The 27709-nt window shown below is 44.5% G+C and overlaps 1 protein-coding gene and 1 long non-coding RNA gene across 4 annotated transcripts in view; one reads left to right on the top strand and one right to left on the bottom strand.

Moving 5' to 3' along the window:
* Positions 1 to 22437, bottom strand: part of LOC142487723 (uncharacterized) — an 84168-nt gene extending 61731 nt beyond the window's left edge. For all 3 annotated transcript variants that reach the window (XR_012799290.1, XR_012799288.1, XR_012799289.1), the window contains exons 1-2: positions 22050 to 22437; positions 14047 to 14116 (exon numbers count right to left, since the gene is read on the bottom strand). This is a non-coding gene — a long non-coding RNA (uncharacterized LOC142487723). The remainder of the gene's footprint in view (positions 1 to 14046; positions 14117 to 22049) is intronic.
* Positions 1 to 27709, top strand: part of CUBN (cubilin) — a 312445-nt gene that overhangs the window by 275867 nt on the left and 8869 nt on the right. The window contains exons 60-64 of the mRNA XM_075587495.1: positions 14610 to 14815; positions 16960 to 17122; positions 23841 to 24049; positions 26087 to 26234; positions 26385 to 26563. Coding sequence (XP_075443610.1) covers positions 14610 to 14815; positions 16960 to 17122; positions 23841 to 24049; positions 26087 to 26234; positions 26385 to 26563 — 905 coding nt within the window. The remainder of the gene's footprint in view (positions 1 to 14609; positions 14816 to 16959; positions 17123 to 23840; positions 24050 to 26086; positions 26235 to 26384; positions 26564 to 27709) is intronic.

The raw sequence follows: 27709 nt of genomic DNA, 5'->3' as shown, positions 1-27709 counted from the left end.
TCCTTAAACAATATGCTGATATTGTGTATAAAATCTGCATCAAAGATATGGTGGTGAGAAAAGGAAAATCTGATTCATATTACTGCCGGCAAGATACATGCAATGCAAAAAGTCTGATATTGTTGAAGCAGCTCTGAAATCTGGGTCACTTTGATTTATCATGGCACACTATCCTGATGATACATATGTAGCCTGAGTCCCCCTGGTCCCCTGTTTGTCCTCTTACCTTTCCATAGGAGTATAGCTGCAAGTTCCAACAGCCTCAGGGGTTGCAGTCCACATGTTGCCAGGCAACCAATAGGGCTGAGAGATTCTGACAGTTAAGGCAGTGAGTGTGGCAGTTAGTCAGGGGTCAGTCAGTCAGTTAGTCATTGAGTCAGTGAGTCAGTTTGTCAGTGAGTCAGTTTGTCAGGAGTCAGTTTGTCAGGAGTCAGTTTGTCAGGCGTCAGTTTGTCAGGAGTCAGTTTGTCAAGAGTCAGTTTGTCAAGAGTCAGTTTGTCAAGAGTCAGTTTGTCAGGAGTCATTTTGTCAGGAGTCAGTTTGTCAGGAGTCAGTTTGCCAGGAGTCATTTAGTTGGAGCCAGGGCAGACAAGGGGAAGGGAGGGTCTGAATGTCAGTGGCACTCAGACTAGGCTAGAAATTCCCCTTAGGTCCCAGATAGGTCCCAATCACGTGAAGCGGGTGACTGCTGGAGGGAAGGCCCCTTAGATAGGTACGCTTACCCATTTTTCTATAGTGTCAGGGACACAAGGAAGACACCGTGTGGTGTTGCCGTCTGTGGTCTGGGACCAGACCACCGCGGTGTTAGCAAAGACTCTTAAAGGTGAGACCCTCCTACCGGAGTCCACCCAATGCAGAAGCGGACACCATCGCTGAGGGCCACGTCGCTGGATCAGATGGATCCTCATTTGTAAGTCGGCCGCACCGAGTACTGGAGTACTTGGCAGGTACCTCAACAAGTGCACCAACAGTTCACGGGAGAGCGCTACTCCTTACACTTTTGGGTGGGCTGGACACTGGGAAAGGGACAGCAGGGTGCCTAGCCCCCAAAGTACATTTGGGACACTCACTGGTGATACTGGGTGGGGTGCTCATTATACTGTGATGTGATGTGGTGTTATGTTATGTTGCATAGTTGTTATAAGTTACTGTTCAGTAAATACTGTTACATATACCCTTGTGTGCAATTACTGACTGTATTGTCTTGGGAGGGGCAATGCCACTGTGTGAGGATCCCTCCCAGGTGGAGGCGCTGTTAGTATATTCATTACACACACCCCAGGCTTCCAGTGGTGGAGCATCAGGCCTCCTGTTTGCCACTCAGGTAATAACATCACACGTGGTCACCCTAGACAAGGGGGGAAAGGATGTTACACACACACACACACACACACACACATACATATATATATATATATATATATATATATATATATATATATATACATATATATATATATACACACAGTGTTCGACAAACAGTTATAACCACACGCCCGTGGCGAGTGGATTTAGGCCGCTGGCGAGCCGTGCTGCGGCTCTAGGAATTCCCCTGCTCGTGTCAAATTTTTTTTTTAAATAAATAAATAATCCCCCTCCCTGATTGGGTTGACGCGGGGAAGAGGGCCGGCAGACAGCTCTGGGTTAGCCCCTTCCCCCCGTTCTCCTTCCCACCCTGCCCATGATCTCCTCCCCCTCCTGGCCCCCGATCTCCGCTTGCTGCCTGGGGCGGGAGGTAGGCTGGGGGGGTCCCCGCTTGCTGCCCGGGGCGGGAGGTAGGCTGAAGGGAGTCCCCGCTTGCTGCCCGGGGCAGGAGGTAGGCTGGGGGGGTCCCCGCTTGCTGCCCGGGGCGGGAGGTAGGCTGAAGGGAGTCCCCGCTTGCTGCCCGGGGCGGGAGGTAGGCAGCGGCGGTGTCCGCCTCTGAAGGTGGTGTGGCCTCCGCTTGAGGGGGAGTGTGCTGCGGCGGCATCCGCTTGATTCGGGGGTGTGCACTGCGGCGGCTTCCGCCTCGGGGTGGGGGATGCTACGGCGGCGTCCGCCTCGGGGGGGGGGGGGGGGTCTGCTGCGGTGGTGTCCGCCTCTGGAGGTAGGGCAGCCCCCCCTGCCTTACAGAGGCCCTCCTACCGTGCAGAGGGCCCTGCTGCCGTGCGGAGGCCCCCGCTGCCATGTGCGAACCCCCTGCCTTGCGGGTATGTGTGTGTGTGTGTGTGTGAGTGACAGTGGGAGTGTGTGTGTGTGACTGAGTGTGTGTGTGAGTGAGTGTGTGTCTGTGTGTGTCTGTGTGTGTCTGTGAGTGAGTGTGTGTGTTTGTGAGTGTGTCACCCTCTCTCCCTCTCCCTGTGTCACCCTCTCCCTGTGTCGCCCTCACCCTTTCCCTGTAGCCCTCACCCTCTCCCTGTCGCCCTCACCCTCTCCCTATCGCCCTCTCCCTGTCGCCCTCGCCCTCTCCCTGTCGCCCTCTCCCTGTCGCCTTCACCCTCTCCCTGTCACCCTCTCCCTGTCGCCCTCACCCTTTCCCCGTCGTCCTCACAATTTCCCTGTCGCCCTCACAATTTCCCTGTCGCCCTCACCCTTTCCCTGTCGCCCTCACCCTTTCCCTGTCGCCCTCACCCTTTCCCTGTCGCCCTCATCCTTTCCCTGTTGCCCTCACCCTCTCCCTGTCGCCCTCACCCTCTCCCTGTGTCACCCTTTCCCTGTCGCCCTCACCCTCTCCCTGTCGCCCTCACCCTCTCCCTGTGTCACCCTTTCCCTGTCGCCCTCACCCTCTCCCTGTCACCCTCTCCCTGTCGCCCTCACCCTTTCCCCGTCGTCCTCACAATTTCCCTGTCGCCCTCACAATTTCCCTGTCGCCCTCACCCTTTCCCTGTCGCCCTCACCCTTTCCCTGTCGCCCTCACCCTTTCCCTGTCGCCCTCACCCTTTCCCTGTTGCCCTCACCCTCTCCCTGTCGCCCTCACCCTCTCCCTGTGTCACCCTTTCCCTGTCGCCCTCACCCTCTCCCTGTCGCCCTCACCCTCTCCCTGTGTCACCCTTTCCCTGTCGCCCTCACCCTGTCGCCCTCACCCTTTCCCTGTCGCCCTCACCCTTTCCCTGTCGCCCTCACTCTTTCCCTGTCGCCCTCACCCTTTCCCTGTCGCCCTCACCCTTTCCCTGCCGCCCTCACCCGGTGTTGGCACGATGCAGCTAAAGGGCTGTATAAAACTGCTGTAAAGGAAATCCTTGGGTCTTCACATGTGCTCCGAGTCTGCTCCGACCCGAAACAGACTCCTGCGTGATGATGTAGTGTCCGCTCCACGTCCTGACGCGTTTCATCACAGATCAGTGACTTTTTCAACGGATACCCCAAAAGGGGTACATCATCACGTAGGAGTCTGTTTCGGGTCGGAGCACATGTGAAGACCCAAGGATTTCCTTTACAGCAGTTTTATACAGCACTTTAGCTGCATCGCGCCAACACGAGTATACATTCTACAGACTGGATTTCCCTGCTCACGCTCTGAGCTTGCTCTCTGAGGCAATCGTGTCCCGGAGCAGTCACACGTTGGCGGTGATACAATAATCACACATGCTGTTTTTAGTGCTTACTTTTGTAAGTGTAAGTGTGCCTCACCTGTTTTAATTAAATACACATTTATGCGCTATGGAGCGTGCACTTTTTGTATATATATATATATATATATATATATATATATATATGCAAATATAGCTGTATGCTCATCTGCATGTCTTAGGCAGGTCTGCAACCCCGCCTTTCCCCATTATCACCCAGCATACAGCACTTCCACTGCAGCAAGGGATTCTGGGAAATGACATGCAAATGAGCACACAGTGTCACTTTTTGCCTCAATAACCATTTTTAACATGGTTCCATAACTTAACTCAGTATATATATATATATATATATATATATATATATATATATATATATATATATATATATATATATATATATATATATATATATATATATATAATGTATCAGTACCTGCGGTACAATGTGGTATCTTCCATATTTTCATGAAGAGGTATATCCACACCGGGGGAAGGACCAGCACAGATAACATTCCAAGAGACACTGTTTTTAAGTATACCTTTTGCTTGCTTCATTCATTGTAACATCGCCAGAAGAAGAGATCAGTGTATCTCGAAAAATCGCACAAATAAAAGCATTTCGTTAGCCACAGAACGGTATCATCTATTTATTTTTTGAATATATATATATATATATATATACACACACACACACACACACACACACACACACACACACACACACACACACACACACACACACACACACACACACACACACACACACACACAATAGTGTAAAAGTATAAAAGTGTTATCTGCATCATTTAGCATCACATTTTCAAAGTAACGCGCCAGCGTGAGAAGAAGCCATTGATTTAAATCAGCCGCTCGCAAGAAGGGGACGGGGCTACAGCACCATTACACCTGCAGCAGTGCGCCAAACGTTGCAGTAGCATTGCTGTGTCTGTATGTGCATGCGTGCTTACTACTCGGGATACTGTACACTTTGTGCAAATCCGTTTTATTACCAAAATCTAACAGAAGACATATGGAAAATACTCCATACTCTGACTGTCTTTGTTGCAGACACCTTGATACATGCTGTAGTATGACTGATATTTGTCCTGGTGGGATATTGAATTGGAGGTTGCCATGGATTAATGCTTTTGCTTTAGACTTAGATGTTAAATGATTAGTTAGTGAAATATCTACCCAACACTGCAGATATGTTTTCTCAGTAATATTTTGGTAGGAGTGATACTGAGAAGGCAAAGGTCCTGCAGCAACTTCTTCTTTCAATCTGGGCGATCCTTGTGATAGTTCATGCCTATTACTCATAGTGATTGATGCAATTCTGGTGACTTAAAGTCATGCTTTTTGTATCAAAGGCATTTTGTGTCATGCATTTATGGTGTGCCAATGTATATGCAGTGGTAGTTCATCTGTAAAAATATCCATTGCTAGTTTGATATAAGTATAAACTGTAAAGATAAAGGCGGATTGGGACAGAACTTCCATGTGAAATCATTGTTTTCTAGCAATGACAGAACAATTGCACATAAACTAAAGCATTATTGGCAGATTGCAATTCATTAAAGCTTTGCAGGGTCTCTATAGAATTGGCTAAAAAAAATCAGACTTGCTTGAGGTCAGTGGGACAATGCAGTTTAATGTCATTACAAACAGTATGTTTTATAATGTATTTGTAAGATTTGAATGTTAAATTATGACATATGTGCCTTGATCTGTGATCTCCCACTTCAGTGGCAAATAGCTGTGTTTTACCTTGCTTGCATATACTACACTTTCATATACTGTATATAGCATTCAGCGTTGTATGATCATGGCATACCAACAGGGGGAAGTTGCAGAGGGCCTCCTGGAAGTTAAAACGTGTGGGGTTGTGCTCTGAGAGTCCACAGCAATCTGATGAAGCAAAATCTATATTTAGTTCATATAAATAGTACAGCACTCCAAACTATCGGCAATAGATGAGTTGCACGACAGGTAATGTAATATACAGGAATTAGCACACTCAATATCAAAAGTCAAAAACAACAAAAATGTATTGATTGATGTTTCGGTCTCACTGGTGGACAGCATGAAAAAAAACACCTAATAGTACAGTATGTATAATATAATATATTAGGTGTTCTTTTCACGTTATCCCCCTTCTTGGAAAAGATCCCAGTGGTGAACGAAACATTGATCAATACATTTGCACTGTTTTGTACTTTAAATATTGAGTGTGCTGGTTTCTGTAGTCCTGTATAATATATACTGTAAGTGTGTGCGTGTTTATTCAGGGGGGAGTAGTAGTAAGGGGTGTGAGTTATAGGCTTAGGCCTCGGCCATGTTACCTGCTTGCTGGCGGAGGCGCGCTGAGGCGCGCTCCTGCTCAGCACTGAGCCCCTACAGCCGCAATTAGAGCGGCTTTAGTAGGGGCTCGCCAATGCTTCCACAAGCGCACGGAAGCGTAGGTCTTAGGGAAATTCAACATTTCCCTGCTTGTTGGCGCGCAGGACCGGTCACGTGAGTGGTTCGCCCAATGAAGGCGAACCAGCTCCGTGATGTCACTCGCCCGCCCCGGCCCGCCCCCTGATGGCGCGCAGGGAAAGTGCCCGCTTTCCCTGAGCCTCAGCGCGCCTCAGCACGCCAGCGGGAAGCTTGGCCGAGGTCTATGAAGCCACACATGCATGACGGCTTGCTGGGAAATGTACTGTATGTACTGTACAAGAGACAAGGAAGAGATGCACCCGCTCAACCTAGTGTCACCGCAAAGGTCAGAAATCCAGACTGGTGCAATAGGGCAGGGGGATAATAATCAGACACAAAGAACACTGTATGACGCAAAGACAGTTTGCATACAGATAAGGCCCTAAAAAATGCACTCAAAGTCTGATGAAGGAGAGCACCCTGCTGAACGTGCAGCACAACTGAGAAAAACTGGACCAAACAAAAATGGTTGTTGTATAAAATGCTTTATTGAGGGTAACTAAAGAATGATTGCTACCAGAAAATGTAATGAATAAAGAGAACTGAAATCGAAACAGTGCTCACTCCCCATAGGGGGTCACAAAGTTGGCAAAGTGCCAAAAAAATCCAAAGTAGAACTATAAACATAAGCACTGTAAACTTCCAGAAAACGCTGACACCTATGCCTGTGGTGTAAAGGCTATAGGGGTGTACGACGTCACTAGGACGCTATAAATTATGAACACTCACATAAAGCACTAGTGTGTATATAAGCACGTGATCATATGCGGCCACGCATGAAAGTATATACTGTAGAAGTAATGAAGTGGCATACAGAAATGATCAACAGTGTAAGTATATGTTAATACTAAAACTTGCAAAATATCACAGAAATGTCACTGCTAACAATAATTGTCCACTCAGGTACATGGTCAATAAAACAAATCAGAAGTGTGACAGTTAATCCCCACAGAAGCTGACCCTGTTGTTTAGTAACTACACACCGGGACAGAAATTAGGGGGTGGGGAGTCCCTGCACACCAATATATGCTGACCCTGTGGGGGGAGCAATGCAAGAGGATCGTGTGGTCCCAAATCATTCACTTCAAACCTTTTGTGACTAATGTCCAGTGTTGTCATTCAATTGTGTTGGCAGGTTTCATACTGAGAGACACTAGTTCAGTCTCTAATTGTGTCCTTACTGAAGGGATATAGTGACAGATTATTTGCTGTTTCACTACCTCTCTTAGGACTGCGTATCTAAGACATATTGGAGGAATATATAGGGTTACAATTTTGATATTTACATCTCCCCAATCTTAATATATAAATTTGACATTTGTGAGTCTGGTAGTAGATGTGGTGAATCTGATTGGTCCTCAGCCTCTGGCCAATCCGATTGGTGGCTCTATGACGTCACCCACCTGCCACTCTCTTCTTCTCCTCACCCGCAGCTCACCTTCCCCCTCGGCCTCACCCAACTGACACACACACAGACACACACCTCTTTACCCAGCTCACCTCCCCGCCGGCTCCCCCTCCTTCTCAACCCCTCAGCTCACCTCCCCGCCGGCTCCCCCCCCATCACCCCCCAGGCTCACCTCCCCATCACCCCCCCAGGCTCACCTCCCCATCACCCCCCCCAGGCTCACCCGAGCCCCGGCCGGCAGCAGCATGCGGGTAGTGTCGCCGCCGAAACAGCTCAGTGCGGGGGGGACAGGCAGGGGCAGGCAGCCTCCGGAAGGACCCCCTTCCTCCTGCAGCTGCCTCCGGTAAGATGGCGGCGCCGAGTGGACAGGCAGTGGGCGGGCAGCTTCCAGAAGGACCCCCTTCCTCCTGCAGCTGCCCCCGGTAAGATGGCAGCGCCCAGTGGACAGGCGCTGGTGCAGGGGGGGGGGGAGTCAGGAGAGAGGGGGGGAGGAAGTCAGGAGAGAGAGGGGGAGGGAGTCAGGAGAGAGGGGGGGAGGGAGACGGGGGGAGGGGGGAGGAAGGGAGTCAGGAGAGAGGGGGAGGGGGGAGGGAGTCAGGAGAGAGGGGGGAGAGAGGGAGTCAGGAGAGAAGGGGGGAAGCCCACTGACTGACACACTCACTCACTGACTGACACACACACTCACTGACTGACACACACACACTTCCCCCCTCAGTCAGCTCAGCTGCCAAACACATGGGGGGCACGGAGCTGTGAACGGGGGTGGGGGGGATGGAGCTGTGAACAGGGGGGGGGGGAACAAAGCATTGAATGGGGGAATCGGAGCTGTGAACAGTGGGGGGAGGGGGACGCAGCTCTGAACAGCTGTGAAGAGGGGGGGAAGGGAGTTGAGAGGGAGGATGGGGAAGCCAGAACATTTTTTGTTTTTTTCTACTCACTATGACTGGTTATATAGGATACTATCCTGGATCACTGTTATCCTAGCAATAATTACATCACGAGTGCAATTGTGAGGGATTCTTGTGGGGATAGGATTTTCTACAATCCTACCTCCTATGTGTGTATACACTACCAAGGAGACAAGTACAATAATTCTGTACACTTACTGTGTCAGTCTTTTCAATGTTCCAATGCATACATTGATCTTCACTAGAGCGTAAAGCAAGAACCTTCTGACAGCAGAAGGGTTAAAGTGAAACTTGTAACAAGCTAATGGGTTTAATGTTAAGTTATGAATGGCATAAAGGTGGTAGTTCTGGATTTTGGGGCTCCGAGCTTTGTTATTAGGCTTTTTGTTGTGTATTTGTTTTGTGGTGATGTTGAGACTGGGTTACCACTCTGGGAACCAATGTATTGTACCAACTTGGTACAGACATTATTTTGCCGTGTTGTTTTTAAGTCTACCGCTCTGCATATGGGGCCGCAATCAACGGCTCTGTTTAATATTCTTGTATAACATTAGGATTGTGGTATCCAAAGAGTTACTTTTTGACAGGGCTTGATGTGTACTTCACATTTGCTGCAGATCAAATTGTCCCCAAGTTATATGCATCAAGTGTGGTGCTATTCTGGGACAAAAAAATCTGCACCTTATGCATCAAAGGAAAACTTCTAATTGAAAGCAATAGGACCTTTTTCTGTCATGCATCTAGAGCAACTCTTTGTGCCTTGATACCATTGGCGGATTGCCCTATTGGGTGATTGGAGTAGCCCCGGTAGGTCGGTGCGGTGTGCCGGTGCTGCGGCTCTCCAGTAGTGGCAGCAAGCAGCTCCCCAGCTCCCTGACCGCCTGTAATTTTCTCCCTCATGCTGTCGGCGCCAGCATCCAACTTCCGTGCGACTAGAGGAGGGAGATGGAGGTGGGAGAGAAAGTGTGTGTCTTACCTTTTACGGAATGCCCCCCTCCTGCAGCGTTGCATTGTGATGGTGACCAGATGTTAAATGACGCCGCAACGTCACATGGCGACACGTCATCATGACGCCAAAATGTCACATGGTGGTGCATTGCCATGACAACGTGATGTCACATGGCGCTGTGACGATGCAGAAGGAGGGCCGTTCTTCAAGGAATCACCCGGTTGGCAGGTATGTACAATCCGCCCCTGCTTGATAGTGTTCATAAACCCGAAGGTCTTTAACACTATTCTTTCCGCTGCAGATATAGAGTATCTGAATCACTGCCAGAGTGGTCAGTAGCCTTTCCAGAGTTGAAGCTGCCTCAAGCAAAGCAGAGGAATATTGAGGTGGAGTCCCTCAATTAACTAGTGCTACAGAGCATTTAACCCACTTGTAGAAATAAATTACTGCATGCGGATCACGTGATATATTGAATAACTGTGTGGAGCTATGTAAATTAACCCCTAGTTGGAACACGGTCTGGCAAGGATAAAAAGGGTTGTCTGGGGGAAGCCCTAAGACCCTCCCAGACCCCTTACAAAAATCCAGCAACTATATGAGCCAGTGAACCTGGGGGAGCTCCCATTCAAGTAATAATCATCAGGTACTCACATAAGTCCATATCGATCCTGGTCTGTGTGCTCCTTGCTGTGTGCGGAGACAAGACGAAGTCACCCTTACCGAGGGGAGAGGTGAATCAGCGGGTACAACGGTGCAGAAAAAAGGTTGCAAAGGCTGGACTGGGCTATAAAAAGATTCTTTATTCAAACATGGATTAAAAACAAGAGGAGGGGAAATGAACCCCTGCGCCTCTAACGTGTTTCACCCAGAATGGGCTTTTGAGAAAGCCCATTCTGGGTGAAACGCGTTAGAGGCGCAGGGGTCCATTTCCCCTCCTCTTGTTTTTAATCCATGTTTGAATAAAGAATCTTTTTATAGCCCAGTCAAGCCTTTGCAACTTTTTTTCTGCACCGTTGTGCCCGCTGATTCACCTCTCCCCTCGGTAAGGGTGACTTCGTCCTGCCTCAAGCAAAGGCTGCACACAATAATGAGTCAATAAGTGCTGGAGCTAAACTACTCTAACCAAGCTGGATGTCCAGAGCATTGCCAACCCAAGTCTGACTCACTTAATATAAGGAGTCTCCCACTGCAGTGATTCACATATCATATTCCTTCAAGTAAAGAGATTTTATTGCCTCCCAAATACGACTTTCCCGAAATAATTTTATTTTTGTTCTACTTTGCTCTCTTTCAGCTCATAACCCTCATTCCTTTAATAGGGGGACTGCTTGCTTCATTATAGTATGTAGAACGAGGAACACACTTTCACACAGACTACATACTGTAGGGACTTTTTAAGAAATATTCTGAATCCTTATAGGAAGGTGTGGGATGGTCTTTTTATTATATCTTACATGCCCTCGGGAATAAACGTGTCAAGTAAAAAGAATATTAGGAAAAAAGATTGGTATGGAGAATCTATAGGTGAGAAATGAAATGATCCCCCGGACTGTCATTGTTTAGTGGGGACCTTTATATCTGTCCTAGCGCTACATATATTTCTGCATTTCCTAAAAATCTGTATATTATAAATAATTTGCCATGATAAAGAATAAAGAAATGAATATACAACTAAGCATTAAAGGAAGGAACATGAGTACTGCACTTCCATATACTTTCACTGCACTTTTTTTTTTATTGCAACACTACAATATCAGTGGAAACGTTGGGAATATTGTATAGTTGTACATAATAACAAAGCAGTATGAAATGGATGTATACCATGGTGAAGTGAGGCCTGGATAATTCCTCAAACTAAGCCTTCTCCCCTCATTTCAGCACAATATTAGTCACGTGGTCAAGATATATTAGTAGTCAAATTGCCATATTTTAATTCAGTTGTTACAACAGATGTGTCCTAAGCCATATAAAAACGAATACAAATGTATTCAATTAAGCCTGGATCAAGGAACCAATGCAATTTGAAAAAACAATTGAATATACACCATATAGACACTTAATACATTAAAGGGCCAGTCCCGGCTACAATGAAAGTCAACTAAGGACTGACACTTAAAAAAAAAAATATTGACAAGTGTAAGTATTGTAATTCTGCATTTCCTTGATCCAGGCTTAGTTGAGTAAACTGTGTAATGCAGCAGGCAAAATCTCTGGAATAAAAGTAATGTAATAAAGTGGATAGCAAGCTAAAGGTGACGTGCCCATTAGATGATAATTTGCATATCACTGCCCAGAATCCCTATGTGCACATTAAACATTGTATGACGTCACAATGCGCTTAATGACATAGGTTTGGGGTCCTGTGCAAAACATGCAAACATACTCTTTGCAAAATATTTTTTTCAACGTAACTTTTCCATGGCAAACAGAAGTTTACTATGTATAACAAAACAACTAGAAGTGACGTATTATAATTTGTTTTGTGCATTGCTTGTGTAGTAATTATTTGTATAGTAATTATGGAGACATTACTTGTCGGATAAAGATAAGTAGCTGATTTGATTGAATTCAACAGACATGGAGAAAGGGACGTTCCTGGAAAGAAGTAGAATTGTTACTTTCACCCAGGGGGTGAGGCGCCTGCGGCCCCGGCCACAATAACAAATGTTTGTAATACTTGAATGTGTTTAATATCCTTGTTTACTTTTGCCGTTATTTAATTTAGGTTTAGCTATTTCACCCGGATGTAGGGGGCAGTAGGACAGCGGCCCGGCCAAAAATGTGCGCCCATCTATTGGGTCGTCGGGTAAAAAAAAGTTGGACGCCCCTGCTTTAACCCTTAGAGCGCCGGAGGGTTCGGGGAACAAGAGTGCTATGGACCCTCCGGCATGTGACCGGGGCGGCCCTTAAACGGGAAAACGGAGGAGTGTCCCTCTTCCATTTCCCTTCACTGCAGATCGCGTTGTGTGCTCTATGCGAGCCAAGCTTAAAAACAAGCTGTCCCGCGGCATGGCGTAGCCACTACTGTACATCACGGGGCGCCCAGAGCGCCAGAACCCATGCTGCACCCAAAGGGTTAATTCCTCTTTCTAAGGAAACTGATTACACTTATAAGTTGATTAAACATGTTTTTTGTTTTGCTATATTGGACTACACCTTTAATTACCTATGTGTATTAAATATATTTATGAGGTTAGTTAGACATTTTGTTTTGTACAAGGAGAAATGAACCGGAAGTGAGTCCAGCATTGGTTCAAAATAAAGAGATTTTACTAGGCATGCACCCCACAGCATCCAGGGACATCTAGGCATGCACCCCACAGCATCCAGGGACATCTATGCATGCACCCATTGACACCAGAGAGAAATGGCACAATACTAATTACATTGCTTTGCTGCGAAGAGACCTTTAAACTACTGTACAGTATCCGGTCAATGTAGTCATATATAAACGCTTGTACATTATTGGAAGTGAGGGGAAATGTCATTGCTAAACATTAGTGCCCCCTTCAGGGCAAAGGTAGATTTGAAAGTTTAAAAGCAAGAAGGTGCTCTGCACTAGAGCAGAGAAGCAGGGAAAAGAGACATCGCACTTCTTTGGGTCAAATATGGGGACTATATTTTCGCCCCCCGATAACCAGTTTGGGATTTGAGCAGTGTCAGTATGAGATAAACCCCAAAGTGGGCGATCGCGCTGCAAACGGCCGAAAACGGCCATTGACGTGATTGGAAGTTTTGGCTGATTACACCTCTTTGGGGCTCATTGAATAATCCCTTTTATCACAGGAGAAAGGAATCTACCACTAGGAGTCCAATAGTAATGTCATTGCCTTTGAAGCTAGTGAGCCAAGATTAAAAACCAGTGTAATTCCCTTATAACGGGGGAGGGGGAGGGGGGCAACTTCAGTTCTCAAGAGCTACAAACAGGTCAGATTTTCAGTTGGTTCAATCAGTGGCTCAATCTTCGACTGCACCACCTCTGCTAAAGCAGGGATATCGTGAAACCCTGACCTGTTGGTGGCTCTTGAGGACTGTTTTATAACCTTTGGAAAGTCACTTTATGTTCTTGTGCATTAGGCCTCGGACATGGTCACAAACACCGTGCTGAGGTGCGCTGAGGGGAAACATTATCCCTATCAGCGCGGCTTTAGTCGGCGCTTCCGCAGGCGTGCGGAGGCGTGTGGAATTGCAGCCGACAACCCCATTTTAGTTTTCCCGCTGAGGGAAGCGCAGGGCCGGTCACGTGACTGCCAGAAGCCAATGGCAGTCCGTGACGTCGGCGCGTGACGTGGCGCGCTAGCCCCGCCTCCCGCCCGGCTCCCACCCGGCTCCCACCCGGCACACAAGCGCGCTCGCTGACGCTCATGCAAGGACACGAAAAATCTCCTGCTTGAGCATGAGCGTCAGCGCAGCTCAGCGCTCTTCCCTGCACCATATCCGTGGCTTAGATGCCAAAAGCAAGCGCTGCAGCTCAGGGACATGTGCCTGCAAATGTCTATTTACAGCATTGCGTACAGTACATCATAGGAAGACAATATTATTATTAATAGAAGACAGAACACTTGAATAGAAATGTCAAAACCTTACAGGTCTCTTCAACCAACCTATTAAATGTTTTCTATGCAAATGCTTAATATTAGCTATGTAATTCCCAGTGTTAATACCTTACATGTATTTCTCAATGTGATAATGCTATTTAACTTGCTTATTTTTTTCAGAGGAAGACCTACAGCACTGTATATCAATATTTACATTTTCAGTCATCTATTCTTAAATCTTCAGTTCCATTAAATGTAATGCAAAGTGTTTCACCATTTCTTCCCTGTCAAATGTAGAGAAGAGGAATATTAGTAGTTGATTTGGTCATTGAAAAGAGTGCACAGATTTTTGGTGATATGGCCTTGATACTACATTGAACAATAATAATACAGTAATGATAATAAAAAAAAAAATATTTAAATCGATATTATAGATCAAGATAACACCATAGGACTTACGGTCTGCAAATTTGCGTTTTAAAGGCAGACAGGTGCTGAATGTACAGTATGCTATCATTCAACATATACAAAGATCTGAAGAATAGTCTGCATGAGCATTTCAGACAATGGTACTGCAGAAAGTATTTAACAATATTCACTAGGCAGTGAATATACTTCTGATATGAGACAATGTGGACCATACGTGTCTTATAGCACTGCTTAGTAAATACTGTATGGGCCTGTACATTGCGAGGAAGTACAATAGTAAGAAATGTGCTATCTACAACCTACAGAACGATCTGCATTCATTAATGTTATGAACTGTTTCTGTCCTAGGACCTCAACAAGGGTGTGGCGGTTATCTCACCAGTGCAACTGGTAATTTTTTCTCTCCGGACTCTAATGTGGATGGTAAATATGACAACAATTTGGACTGCGTATGGAACATTGTTGCTCCTGTTAACACGCAGATAAATTTGACATTTACTGCCTTTTCACTGGAATCCGATTCTTCTGGAAGTTGCAGATATGATTTTGTCAAAGTAAGAACACACAGCTGTAATGCAGTCATGGGGAACTCTATGCAGAACAATACGTTCGGGGAGGGTTCTTCTTGCAGGTGATTCCTGGAAATTGGGGAGATACAGAAAAGCTCATCTCCAACTTACAGGAATCTGTATGTGAGGCAGCTTCTTTTCAGAGGTTGAAGGTTGGAACCTATTAATCCTATATTATAATGAATAAAATGCTGATAAGTGATAAGCTTGTAAAAATCTTTATAAAATAAATGATTTGCTTGTAAATTTTCCTTAAAAATGTTAAAGCTGGTGTCCCTTGTGCAATATATACAGATGCAGCGGCCGTTATTCGAACATGTACCTGTGTAAATGTTGCGTTATGCTGCCTGGAGGTTTCGATATATTCAGCTGCAGACTTAATGGCCCATCGGATTAACACAGCAGGGGGTCCCTGCAGTGTGAGTCCTACCGGGGTCTGCCTGTCTGTAAGAGATGCGCAGTAAGAGAGAGGCTGAATCAGTCACTCTAACTTCGCGCCTCCCACAGGCGATCGCGGGGGTTTTATTTAATTTGAAACATTACAGTAAATGTAGCAGGGGTCTCCGGAGCTGAACCGCATTGATATTAGGTCCGGGGACCCCCTACTTCCCGAGATACATGCCCCGTTTCCGCCATGTAAAAATCCTGTGGGTCACGTGACCGTGGGATATAAACAAAGCAGAGGGATGCCGGCACCCCATAAAGGGGTCTGTATCTTGGGAAGTAGGGGGTCTCCAAGGCTGAAATCAACTTTGTTCAGCTCAGGAGACACTCTGCTCCCGCACACTAGTATCAAGCCGCCTCCCCACCCCCCTTCCTAATAAAAAATCATTACCTTGGCGGATAGCTGCTAAGTTAACGAAGCTGCTTACATTTTATTTTTATTCATAGTGCGTGTGAGCATGGGGTCTCCTGAGCTGAACAAAGTTGATTTCAGCCTCGGGGACCCCCTACTTCCCGAGATACAGGCCCCGGTATGGCGATAAAATGCTTTTGCCGCTCACTTATCGAGGCTTTCTGAATAGCTGTAGCTATTTTGAGCTTATAACTGCTAAAAAAATCTCGATAAGTGGGTTATGAAGGTTACTAGAATAGGCCCCTTTGTGTGTAACATACTCAGGATCTTAAGCAATTGCTACAAGTATTTTCTCACAGTACAGAACTGATTTATTTTTAAAAGCACACATGTAGGATATTGCTTGGTCTGCAGCTTTAAGGGAACCCTATGTACTGAATTCATTATTTCCTCAGGTCTATAGACTTAAATAAATTAAGTGAATTACAAAAGTCAAACTCTCAAAACATTACTAGCAATGAAAATGAATGAATCAATGTTAATATTTTTAGACCCAACATGTTCTGTGTAGCATGTGATATATTTCATTGGCTCGATATATAGCTGTTTATCAGTTATTAAATACAAGCTTTCAAAGGACAGACATGTAAACCGTATTTTAGAAAGCAAGCGCCCCCAAACACGGGTACATTGGTCCACTGAAAGGAATCAGACACAGCCCGTGAGTCATAAAGCTGCGATGCAAGACTTTGCTTCCCATCCGGCGGTAATTGTCATTCAAGTCAACGGCGGTCACCGCAAGATCGGGCGAGATGTCCCGCGTCCCGGATTGATGACTCCCGGCCAAAGAGTTTATTTTCCAGAGACCTACAGTAGAGGCAACGTTTATTCTAACATTTGCCGTAAACTAGCCGGGTTACATTCTGGGTATGTGCTGGGTATGTGCTGGGTATGTTCTGGGCTAGTTTGAGGCACGTTTAAGGCATTTCTGCATTGACTAACGACCCATAGGATTAACACAGCAGGGATCCCTGGCAGTCCCATTCAGTTTGAATGGGACTGCCAGGGACCCCCGCTGTTAATCTGATAGGCCATTAATCAATGCAGAAATGCTGGGGCTAGTTTAAGGAAAGTTTAAGGCATGTATTCAGAATGTACCTGGGTGTTTCCTGGGTTTTTTGGGGAAATGCCACTGGTTTTTGTTCGAATAAGAGTTGCCTCTACTGTAAGTGGCTCCTGGAGTTCTGTATTGCCGAGATAAAGTGAATGATGGATTAATGCTGCCAAAAATGTTCCACTCAACCAGTGAAATGCTTTACCCTTTGTGTTTTAGGTGTTCGATGGCAGTAGCATAAATAATAATTTACAAGGTACATTCTGTGGTTCGAATACACCTGCATATTTCCTTTCTACAAGCAACTTCTTGACAGTTTGGTTCTTCAGTGATTCAACTGTAGAAAGGGCAGGTTTCAATGCAACTTATGCAGCTACTGATAGTAAGTATTTTTATTTTAGCGTGAATAAAAGTGTTTTCAGAGATTATGGGGCAGATTCATCAAGCGCTGGTGTGGACCTTTAGGGGCTTATTCACATACTTCCGTAAGTGACAGTTTAACGCATGTGAAGTGCACTTTACAAGGGATTTTGCATGTGTATCATGTGTTGCATTCAGTAAGCATTTATTGCATATCAAAATCGCTTGTAAACGGGTTTTTTATATTCGTTATCACTCTTGAGCTCACAATTCGAGCAGTAGGTCAAAAAAGGCTGAAACGCTATTTTTTTGCCAATAATTACTATTCAAGTCGTTCCGTGATCTAAATCGCTGCTGAAATACTTGTTTTTTGTTTTAGATACGATTTGCGATTTGTATCAGATGGAGTATTATTTATTTTTACTACATAGGCTTGAAGCAGGATGTCTCCAGAGCTGAACCACATTAATTTCAGGTCTGGGGACCCCCTGCTTCAATCCTAAAATAACAGCCGAGCTTCATTGCCTGCCGCTAATGAAGGGGTTAAACAGCAGTACCCAGTTTTTTGGTGCTAGAGGGGGTGGGTGAAGGTTGTAGTTGCACCAGGGTGGGTGGTTAGGCCTCTCAGGAGTGTGCGGGAGGGGTTAACCCCTTCATTATATTGGTTACTATCGATAAAGTAATTAAGGGGTTAACTCCTCCCACCAACCACTCAGGATGTCTAACCACCCACCTGGGGGCAACTACGCCATTAAAAAATCCAATGCAATTGCCTGTAAGAGCTGTGCTCAGAGATGCAGGTTCTCTCTGCTCTCACTGCGCAGCTCTTCCAGACTGGTGGAGCGAAATGGCACCTTCCGGTCATTTAGCTTGTAATGCAAATACTAACGTGCATCATTTTTTTTAACAAACAGTATATAAAATGCAATTAGCCTTATTGAATACTGTTTTTTTCACAAATTTCATACCATGAGCGATTAACATGCCAACAAGTTGGATTTTGCAATTACGAAATCAAAGCTACTAGAATAGGCCCCTTAAAGTCAAAAAAATATTTTTCAAAATAAATTGTTTAATGTCATATGTTGTTCTGCAATAGTTATTTAATTCTCTTAACAGTATACAGCTCAACCCCGTTATAGCGTGATCCGCTACATTGCGGATCCGCTTATAACGCGGTCTAAGTGTGGCTCCCGAACATCTACCTTTTCCCCCAGCCGACACCACCATGCAAGCTGCTTTTTTTTTTTTTTTTTTTTCCAATGCAATGCTTTATTGCTAACGGACACACACACACACACACACACACACACACACACACACACACACACACACACACACACACACACACACACACACACACACACACACACACACACACACACACACACACACACACACACACACACACACACCACTAAATATGAACTCTCCCTCTCCCTGCATTCCCTTGCAGACTCCAACACTAAACCTACTTTCACTTCTGACACCAAGAAAATAAGGTGAACAAAAATTTGTAAAAATTTGCCTCTTTGTATATCCCTGCTGCTTGCATTTCATACGATCAGTCCTGTCTGCAGGAGCCCGTTCCCGTCTTGTTTGCAGGTCTGTTGTGCACTCTGCCCTTACATTCACTTGCACCCTGTCCCTCCCCCACTACACCCTGCAGGAATCCAGGAGACATTTTAGAAAAAAAACCTCCCAGTCTAAAATAAATTCCCCTAATAGCCCCCAAATCATTGCATACCATTAACATAGAAGCATCAATATAAACATTTCAACACGTGCAAAAACTAAGAGCAGCACTTTAGAAGTGCTATTTTTTTCTGTTTGCACAACAATATACTAGGAGAACAAAAAAACACCTGGTGTGATCCCTTCCTAAACAGATGTCATTGGATTTACAAGACTCACGACAATTTCATTCACTGGAGGTTTCTTATTTAGTTTCTCTCTCGCTGGGTGTTTAGGCTGCTGACCGAACGAACACACACACACACACACACACCCCTCCCCCCATGGTGTCGGATCCCCAGCACCCTCCTAAGCTGCTCTGGGTAAGTCCTGCGTGGGGTGGGGGTGCTACCGGGTTCAGGGATAGCTGGAAGAGTTACCCCAGCTCTACCCCTCCGGCGGATGCGGAACCCCTGATCGCAGCGGCCATTTTTCCCCGGTCCCCATTATAAGCGGTCGCATTATGTTGACCCCAAGCACCGCGTTATAACTGGGTTCAGCTGTATTTACCTTTTATTTCTGTACTGTAGCATTTCAGTATATTTGTTTCTCTGATTTAGTTTGAACAGACACACACTTGCCTAGACAAGTGTAAAGAGACCCCTATAATACCAGCACTCACTGGAGTAATGTAGTATGTGTGAAAGATAAAACTTAACCTTTATTGGTTTATTCTAACTAATAAAAATGGTTGAACACAAAACACAGACGAACAACACTTATAACAACTGGTCAAAATAACCAATAAAATAAATATTAAACAGTACACTCCCAAACTAAACCTTGGTTGTTGGTAAACCAAAGGGACTAATGGCCTGTAGGTATCTGACACTATTACCCAAATTAGGTGATAGTAGGGGAGATGGATCCAGATATGTGGGTGTATATGTATTATTTAGTGTGGTGTATAGTAATTGTTAGACCACACAACATATGCACCTTGGTATACACTGGCGACACACTTTATTCGAGCTTGGCTAGTCCCACGAATTCGGGTATACCCGGGTGTATTGAGGTTTGTGACTGTTTTCTGCCCGAGTGCATTGAGTTATTTTCCAAGCAGGGATTGAAGCATTTTATTCCCGCTGGCTGCAATACTGCACAGTATATATATATATATATATATACTGCATTACAATTCATGAATTTATGCCATCTGGTAGACACGCGAAGCATTGCAGCCTATTAAATCCTAATCATTATCATTTAACAGATCAGCCGCCCATCAGCCAGGCATGAACCCAGGCTGGGAAGGCAAATGCAACGGGGCTTGTCAGAGGTGAGGAGTGGCGCATTCCAGGTATCTGCCAGGTACATACCGGGTATTTGCTCGAATAAAGTGTGTCGGTGCAGTATAACCACATTATGTACACGATATCATGCTAAGATATATGTTGAAGAGAAGCTTGTGGGGAGCGCAGGTGTCACCATATATATACAAAGGAAAGATAAATATAGTGTAGTATGTCTAAACAGGTACAGCAATCAACACAGGAATCATGAATGGAAACTCACATTCTGCCTGTTGTAATATAGCATTTGAAACAGCAATAGATGCAGTGAATGGATTCAGCACTGTGCAGGGGGGTCTGGCTTGTGGACACTCCCTGATGTCAGCAGGACAACCCTCAATAGAATGAAAAAGACGACTCTAGTGCAACATTGTATGTTCACGTTTGATATATTGAAAATAGGCAATTGCTATTGCACTTACATGAGCAACTTGTGCTTAGACACATAAAAATCGATGCGCAGCATAGGTGTGTGTCATCCCCCTCACTCCCGAAGTTGCGTCGCGTCACTTCCGGTCCGGCCCGTCGCGTCACTTCCGGTTTCGTCGGCGATCGAGATCGGACTCCTGACGAAGCTGCCACGCCAGCGAAACGCGTTGAGTGAACCTTGCAGCAGTCCAGACGTGTGCCCAGCATACCCCAGAACCCGTTTTGACCCATTCTGCGATCGCCGACGAAACCGGAAGTGACGCGCCGGGCCGGACCGGAAGTGACGCGACGCAACTTCGGGAGTGAGGGGGATGACACACACCTATGCTGCGCATCGATTTTTATGTGTCTAAGCACAAGTTGCTCATGTAAGTGCAATAGCAATTGCCTATTTTCAATATATCAAACGTGAACATACAATGTTGCACTAGAGTCGTCTTTTTCATTCTATTGAGGGTTGTCCTGCTGACATCAGGGAGTGTCCACAAGCCAGACCCCCCTGCACAGTGCTGAATCCATTCACTGCATCTATTGCTGTTTCAAATGCTATATTACAACAGGCAGAATGTGAGTTTCCATTCATGATTCCTGTGTTGATTGCTGTACCTGTTTAGACATACTACACTATATTTATCTTTCCTTTGTATATATATGGTGACACCTGCGCTCCCCACAAGCTTCTCTTCAACATTCAAGAAAGGAGAAATCTGGAACTTCTCCAAAGAGGGTTGAGCAGCGAAGTTTGCCATTATCATATTTGAGCACACTTATATATCACATATTTATATTTATTGATTTATTTATTTATTTTCACCTTCACTAGTAGCGCCTCACAATTTCTGTTTTGCACTTAAGATATATGTTGGGCGGTGTAGCAAACCCAAACTAATTGTTAGCAATAAATCTCAGTACACTAATATGTAAAGCGTTATTGGTACAGCATGTGACAAGGAAATGACTCCAGTCTTGCCAAATTGATTGTATTCTTTGTGCACTCAAGAAAAACTGACTATGGGTCATAGCTCAGGCCTGTAAAATAGTCCCTGTTAGAGGAGTGATAGCAAAGTAATTAAAATACCTGAATTGATATCAGGGTAGACTACAATGTAGCTGGGTGTACTAAATTGGTGAATGATAGGCTCAAACTTCTTCGCAAAATACAGTTGGCTTGGTTTATGATAAGTGAAGACAATATCATAATGGTCCAATGTATTATACTGTGGAGATATATGTGGAGCCTAACTAGCAGTGATATATCATGTAATCAAACACCAATATCATGTTAGAGCATTATATGGTCTTCTAAATGTATATCACTTAATGGTGAGACACCTAAATTTTTTCTTAAAGTCTGATTTCGTTTGGATATAAATATGTAATTCCTCAAGGGAGATACTGGTTTCCTGACTAATGATGCGATGCATATCTGTAGTGCTGCTTCCCCACCCCTATGGGAGATTTCTCTTCTACTAGGTGTGTGATGGTGCAGGATACCTGTTGGCTTGCAGGAGAGCTGAGGTTCCGCCTATGTTGTTGGGGAAATAGGACAGGCTTTTGAGGTAGATGCTTAGTTCGGTCTCTGGGTGCTAGCACCTCCCTCCACCACAGGCTCCAGGATTGCTGGAGGCAGCCCCTACGGTAGAACCAGTCCATACTCCGCCTGATTGACTGCACTCAAGCCAGGAGTATATTGAAACAGGAGCGTCTTTATTTAGCATCCACTGCATACAGCATGTTACTACAGTGAATACTGCCTTATCTCTCAGGTCCCAGACCTCTGGATGGTCCCTGTGGCAGATGGTAGGCTTGAAGCCTTATCTCTCCTCCTTTGCTTAATCACAGTCCCTTTATGGGACTGATCATACAGTCCCACCCTGCAGGGCGAGACACCCTCACTCGTCAGAGCTCAACTAACAAATGTAGGGCTGCCTCTTCCCTAGTACAGAGGGGGAGGGTGCAAACCTTGGGCCGCACACAGATCATGTCCCGCCTCCACCCCTGTCACTCAGGGAAGCTGCCTGTGGGGGAAGGGTTGGCAAACCCAAGATTTGGCCTGACACTGCCTTCAGCTACCAGGACTTGCGTGTCAGGGAGGGCAGATGGATAGCCAGAACCAGCCATGGCTACATATAGTATGAGTATAAATGAAAAGTATAAAAAAGGATTGCCCCTTAATGTATCAGATGATATCTCACTTGCTGCTGCTGTTATCCTTGCGAATGTCCCCTTAAAACAGCCATCTCAATAACTCCTTGTTAATATGCTCCAAAGGTCCTGTGGAGTAGCACTACTTACAGCTCCGAGCACCCTACAGTTCCCAAGACATAAGGGCCATATTTATCAATAAGAAGTGATACTTCCTAAGACACCTTGCTCACTGGAAGATTTTATGACCCATTCAAGTAAACATTTACCAAGTATAGTTACTCCACTATAAGACACGTTGGGTTCCTGAAGACACCTTACAGCCCATTAATTAAATAGGCTGCATAGGTCTATACTGTGCTGGAAGATCTAATGGAGTAGCACTGCTTAGTAAATATGGCCCAGCGTTTGTTTGCTTGTGGGCGCATAAAGTCAACTGTTGAGCAGCTTTTTACTGCGCCCTCTCTGTCACTATCTCTTCTCAGTATTACAGAGTGAGGCCCTGGTGGTCCTATTGTTAATATCTTTAAAGCAGGTGAAGTCCCCTGAGCTGCAAGTAGCGCTGCACAGATAGGCCCATATTTATTAAGCAGAGCTTTGTCATAAAACACCTTCTGTGGCTGGAAGACACTTTATAGGCCTACCACGTGAATAGGTTGTAAGGTGTCTTCCTGAGCCGGAAGTCACCAAATTACCTGTGATTGAGCCGCAAACTACTTGCACTTAACTTGCAGCCACTGGCTTTTAACCCACTAACCAATGAAACTACCAACGATTCTGGTCTAACTTTTTAAAAAGGAAGATGAATGTGTGTTTGTATGTATATTAATCTGAAAGTACATGTGATAATCTAATGTGTGAAAAAATCTAGTGTCAAAGCTGGAACAGCAATAGTGCTGTATATAACTTTTATGTACAAGAGATATTCATGGTTGGTGGTAATCAAACAAGTTTATCACGTCTTCTTTCAGTATATTTAAAATTTTAAATAATATTTTTAGCACCTTGTGCTCCCCAAAACAAATCTGTTTTTCCTTTTCAGATATGAATGTCTATAGGGGCTATTTACTGATACTCTATGTATAAAAATGTGACATTACATACAACATCAAGTACTGAACATATTCTTACTTTCCGCAGTATTATGTGGAGGAATATACAATGCAACTTCTACTCCGACAACCACAACCTCACCCAATTTCCCAAATTCCTACCTACCCTTCACAACGTGTATTTGGACTATTGATGCACCAGAAGAAGAGCATGTGAAACTGGGTGTACAGGCATTTAATCTTCAGCCTAACATGGACTGCTCGGAGAATTCTATAGAGCTAAAAGACTCACCGGTGGTAAAGCATAGCCATATCAATTTAATGTCTTTTATTTTTCATAGGCAAATCTCACAAAATGTGACCCTTTGCATCAAATCAGCCTTCTATTTTATGAACAAACATTGTGCACATGTAATAGCATAGTTCACTTTAATGATTAAAAGTAGGAAACGACACAATTAACTCTTTTTCTTTTCAGCTGATGGAAGGAGTTTCTCCATCTAATTTGAATGGTAATCAGGAGGTTATTTTCTTGTGGTCAGTGATATAATTAGAAACCTTAATGCTACTTTAAAGGAATAACAGTACTAAATAAAAAAAAAAAAGATGTATGTTTAATTTTTAAGAATTGCTTAACTAAAATACCTCACAATAACCATACAATGAACAAACATGAATACAAGCAGCATAACTTCAACCAATTGTTGACTACTACAGTATTTAAAAATGCCTTCATATATATGAAATGGCTTATTTTTTTTTATTTTTTTTACTTTACTTACATGTGCTATATTTTGGGTTGTATTTATTTTAATTAATGTGAAAAATGTATACGAATGGTTAAATCTCTGTAGACTTGTGTCTGTAAGCTTGGGCAAGTGACCATCACCTTCTTTTGAGATAACTGATATTTCTTTGGGATGCACCATTTATTCTATTATTATATAGCATATAAAACATGTACAGTACATAGGCTAATCACAAGACAGATGTGTCATCCTTTTGAACCCCAAAATATTTGTGTCCATTTTTTTTATAATCTTCTTACCTTACATGACATTGGACAAGTTAACACATGTAGGCAATTATTGGAAGTACAGATGTAAATAGTTAGATTATAGTAGATGAGGTTAAAAAAAAGCCATCAGTCCATCGAGTTTAACCTACTCTATGTTAAATTTAGAAGACAGATATTTATCCTACATTTGTATTTACAATATATTGATCCAGAGGAAGGCAAACCAAAAACTCCAGTAAAACATTATCCAATGATGTCTCATAAGGGGAAAAAAATTATGTCCTTCCTGACTCCAATAATGGCAATCACATTTCTCCCTGAATCAACATCCTTCCCATGTTTACTTATTTGGTATATCCCTGTATACCTTTCCTTTAAAAAAAATAAGATGTCCAAACTTTTTTTGAACAAATCTATTGTATCTGCCATCACAGTCTCCATGGGTAACGAATGTCACATTTTAACTGCCCTTACTGTAAAGAACCCTTTCCTTTGTTGCTCATACAATCTCCCTTTGAAAGCTCCTTGTTTTGACCCTGAATATATTTGTATATAGTTATCACATCCCCTCTTAGATGCCTCTTTTTAAATGTAAACAAATATAATTTAGCTGTCCTGTCCTGATAACTCAGATTTCCCATCCCCTTTATTAATGTGGTGGCTCTTCTCTGCACTTTTTGTAGTTCCATAATGTCTTTTTTATGAAGCGAAGCCCAAAACTGTACTCCATACTCAAGGTGTGGTCTTACTAATGCTTTATAGAGGGGCATCATTATGCTTATATTTCTTCCATCCATTCCCCGTTTAATGCAAGATAAGATCTTATTTGCCTTTGCAGCTACTGCATGGCATTGGGCACTATTGCTAAGCCTGCTGTCTACAAGCACTCCTAAATCCTAAAGTATGTTGCCCAACTAACTTTCCCCACGGCCGGTGTGTGGCTGGGTTAAAACAATCATCGTCATCACTGACTGCGGGTAAAAGTTCCAGCTAAATAAAATGCTGCACCTTCCACACAGGAGCAGTCATGTTTTCCCTTTGACTCCAGGGATAGTAAGTCGAGCTACATGTACATTTTTTTAATATTTTGGACTATGTTTTAAAAAGGATGGAACTGACTTTAAATATTTGGGGATTTATTTTTTAAAGAGCATTACCGATGGAACTATGCAGAAAATGATATGCTTTTACATCACATTACTTTTAAAGGTATTTGTAGTTTAGTGTTGCAGAGGTAAGTGTTTCTTTCCCCTGTGGGAACCTGTATTCGTAGAAAAGCCTGTTAATGTCATTGTCCCCTTTTTTTTTTACTGCAGGGTGATCGTGGTCAGGTCCATAGATTTTGTGGAGCTGAAACATTTAAAATCCCAGAATTTTACTCTTCTGGCCGCACTGCTGTTGTCACTTTCAAGTCGCAGGAATACATCGCTGGCAATGGGTTCAGTTTTACCTATCAGATCGCAAGTAAGGACCTTTCCATTTCTTTTAGTAATAATCACATGTATTACTTGTTCTAATTCAGCAGTCCACAATGCATTCCAGAATATGTAGGACATCAATGTTATTAGCATACACTGTATTCAATGTATTTTCTTTCTTTTCTTTATACAATAGACTGCAGTCGTGAATATAACCAGACATTTGGGTACTTAAAAAGTCCAGGCTGGCCAGATAATTATCCGCACAATTCAGAATGCATCATTATTCTAAGAGCTCCTCAGAATCATACAATTTCTCTTTTCTTCAATGCATTTAATTTGGAGGCGTACTCCTCCTGTAATGACTTTCTAGAGGTAAGATCCCATGTAACACTTCTCAAAAGACAGCATGCTCCTTTGTCTTACTGTCTTTCTCTTGAGGCCACAATCCTAGTAGCACTCCTTTTGACACAAATATATATGATGTGGTGGATTTGGGTTCTGAGCTTACAGGGGCTGTGTGTCTCTCTCTTGAAACAATCACAATTGTATTACCATAGTGGTAAATACAGTGAAGGGACATATATACAGTATATATATTAAGGGGCGGGCTGGCCAGGCACTTGCCCGGGGCGCCAACATAAAGGGAGCGCCGAGCACCATCCTCAACCGCCTCCACTGCTTGGTTTTCCCAGCCTCAGGGGGGCGCCGCTCTGATGCCTCCCACACGCACAGGACACTGTGCTGCCAGCAGCCACGGCACGCAGGAAATAAAAGTGTTTCAGCTGCTGACGGCCAAGCGCTAGCATCCCGCTGGGCGGGCCCACTCACATGTGCCCAAATGGCGGCCATGCATGCACCCTGCTGGGCGGGTGCATGGGCACAAACGGCTGGGGAGACCGGAAGGGTGAGAACATTTGGTGCACAGGCAGACTAAAAATTTGGCGCCCCTGTAAAAATAACATTGTTTTACACGGGCACTACATTTTCAGTCCGCCTGGGACGCGATTATGTCTCAGTCCGGCACTGAGTAGATCAAGGCAAACGAGAGGGCTTTAGAACAAGGGTGCGCAAAGTAGGGGCACGGCTTTTACAGAGGCCCCACGCGTTCCCGAAAGCATTTTAAATAAATGCCGGGGATTGCATGAGGCCTGTGTAACATTTACTTCCCTTCCAGCGACGTGTCTCAATGGCAATCCGGCATCAAATGACGCCGCGGGGTCACGTGACGTCACATGACCCCCCAACGTCATTTGACGCCGGAGCCGTGCAGGGAGGGGGGGCACGAGCCGGAGGGGAGAGGAGAAAGGGGGGCGCATGCAGGAAACTTTGCGCACCCCTGCTATAGAACATTAGATTTTTATTTTCTGCTGATGGATGCACCAAGTGTAAGAAAATTGTTAATCAAGTTTAATTTGCTGAAGATTGTTACCCAGAGAGGTTTATGCCGACTTAACCCAGATTTAGGTTTTTTACTTAAAGAAGGGAACATGTGCATGCATAAATACAGAATTGCATACA

The sequence above is a fragment of the Ascaphus truei genome, chromosome 2, assembly GCF_040206685.1.
Source record: "Ascaphus truei isolate aAscTru1 chromosome 2, aAscTru1.hap1, whole genome shotgun sequence".
Lineage (NCBI taxonomy): Eukaryota > Metazoa > Chordata > Amphibia > Anura > Ascaphidae > Ascaphus > Ascaphus truei.
This window is presented reverse-complemented; position numbering and strand designations above follow the sequence as displayed.